The following is a 1,048-nucleotide window of genomic DNA, read 5'->3' on the forward strand; positions in this document are numbered from 1 at the left end:
TATTTTAGTCTTGCTGCAGAATGACATTTGTTGTTTATCTGAATTATATTTTTGGATTTTCCGACAAGGTAATCAACAACCGGGTGTACCTCACTATCGATTCAGGAAACGAGATAAAGTGCTTTTCTATGGAAGGAAGATCATGCGAAAGGTTGTCTTTTTCTTTTTTTTCCCTTCTCAGTTCTGTTGATGGCTCATACACACTCTCTTGGTATAGTCTACTAGTATAGTCTAGTAGATTGTTATCTGCTCTATAAAAACTAGTTAATTTTGCTTTTAATGCTTTTATGCCAACAGTTGATGTCCAGAAATACTTGATGTTAACATCTAGTTGTAGTTTCCTATTAATTTCATAGGCAACACTACTAAGACTATAGTTTCACCCTAATACACAATGACTGAAAATGCCTTCAGTAGTTTGGCTTGATGATAAATGACAAACAGCCTTTCTATGTTTAATACAGCAGTTTAAAAAAAGAAAATCCGTTTTAATATTTCTTAAGTAAAAGTACAACTTTGGATAAAATTCTTTTTCTGCGCGCAATAAACAAAATATATTTGAATATTGTTTTGTAGGTTAAGACACTCTCCTCGCTTCCTTCTCCATCCCATCCCTCGCCATCAAAGCAACCACAGCGCATACGAAAAAGAACCAAAGTTCTAAACATAGCCCGCAAGTATGACGAAAGAACACATTTTTAAATTCTATGTACTCAAGGCTTTTTGTGAAATTAGTGTTTTATTTTTAAAGTACATGTTTGTTTGTTTGTCTGTTTGTTTGTTTTTCCTCCTGACAGAATTCTGAGGATCCGGAGAGACCCTCCCACCCTGCAGCCCAAGGAACCCCCTCCCTCCCTGCTGGAAGCTGATCTAACAGAGTTTGAAGTGCAGAGCTCGAATCTGCCTTCTGAGGTCCTGTATATGCTGAAAAATGTCAGGTAGGCAAGTCAATTTTTTGTGTGTGTGTGTGTGTGTGTGTGTGTGTGTGTGTGTGTGTGTGTGTGTGTGGGTTGTTGTGTGAGTCATTGTGCTACGCCGACACACGAGA

At 37.8% G+C, this 1,048-nt stretch overlaps 1 protein-coding gene across 1 annotated transcript in view; it reads left to right on the forward strand.

Annotated features, from left to right (window-relative positions):
- Positions 1–1,048, forward strand: part of pnpla7a (patatin-like phospholipase domain containing 7a) — a 10,218-nt gene that overhangs the window by 1,211 nt on the left and 7,959 nt on the right. The window contains exons 5-7 of the mRNA XM_013909844.1: positions 69–151; positions 577–677; positions 798–933. Of these exons, the coding sequence (XP_013765298.1) occupies positions 69–151; positions 577–677; positions 798–933 (320 nt within the window). The remainder of the gene's footprint in view (positions 1–68; positions 152–576; positions 678–797; positions 934–1,048) is intronic.

The sequence above is a fragment of the Pundamilia nyererei genome, unplaced genomic scaffold, assembly GCF_000239375.1.
Source record: "Pundamilia nyererei isolate P.nyererei 1_Seehausen unplaced genomic scaffold, PunNye1.0 scaffold00032, whole genome shotgun sequence".
Lineage (NCBI taxonomy): Eukaryota > Metazoa > Chordata > Actinopteri > Cichliformes > Cichlidae > Pundamilia > Pundamilia nyererei.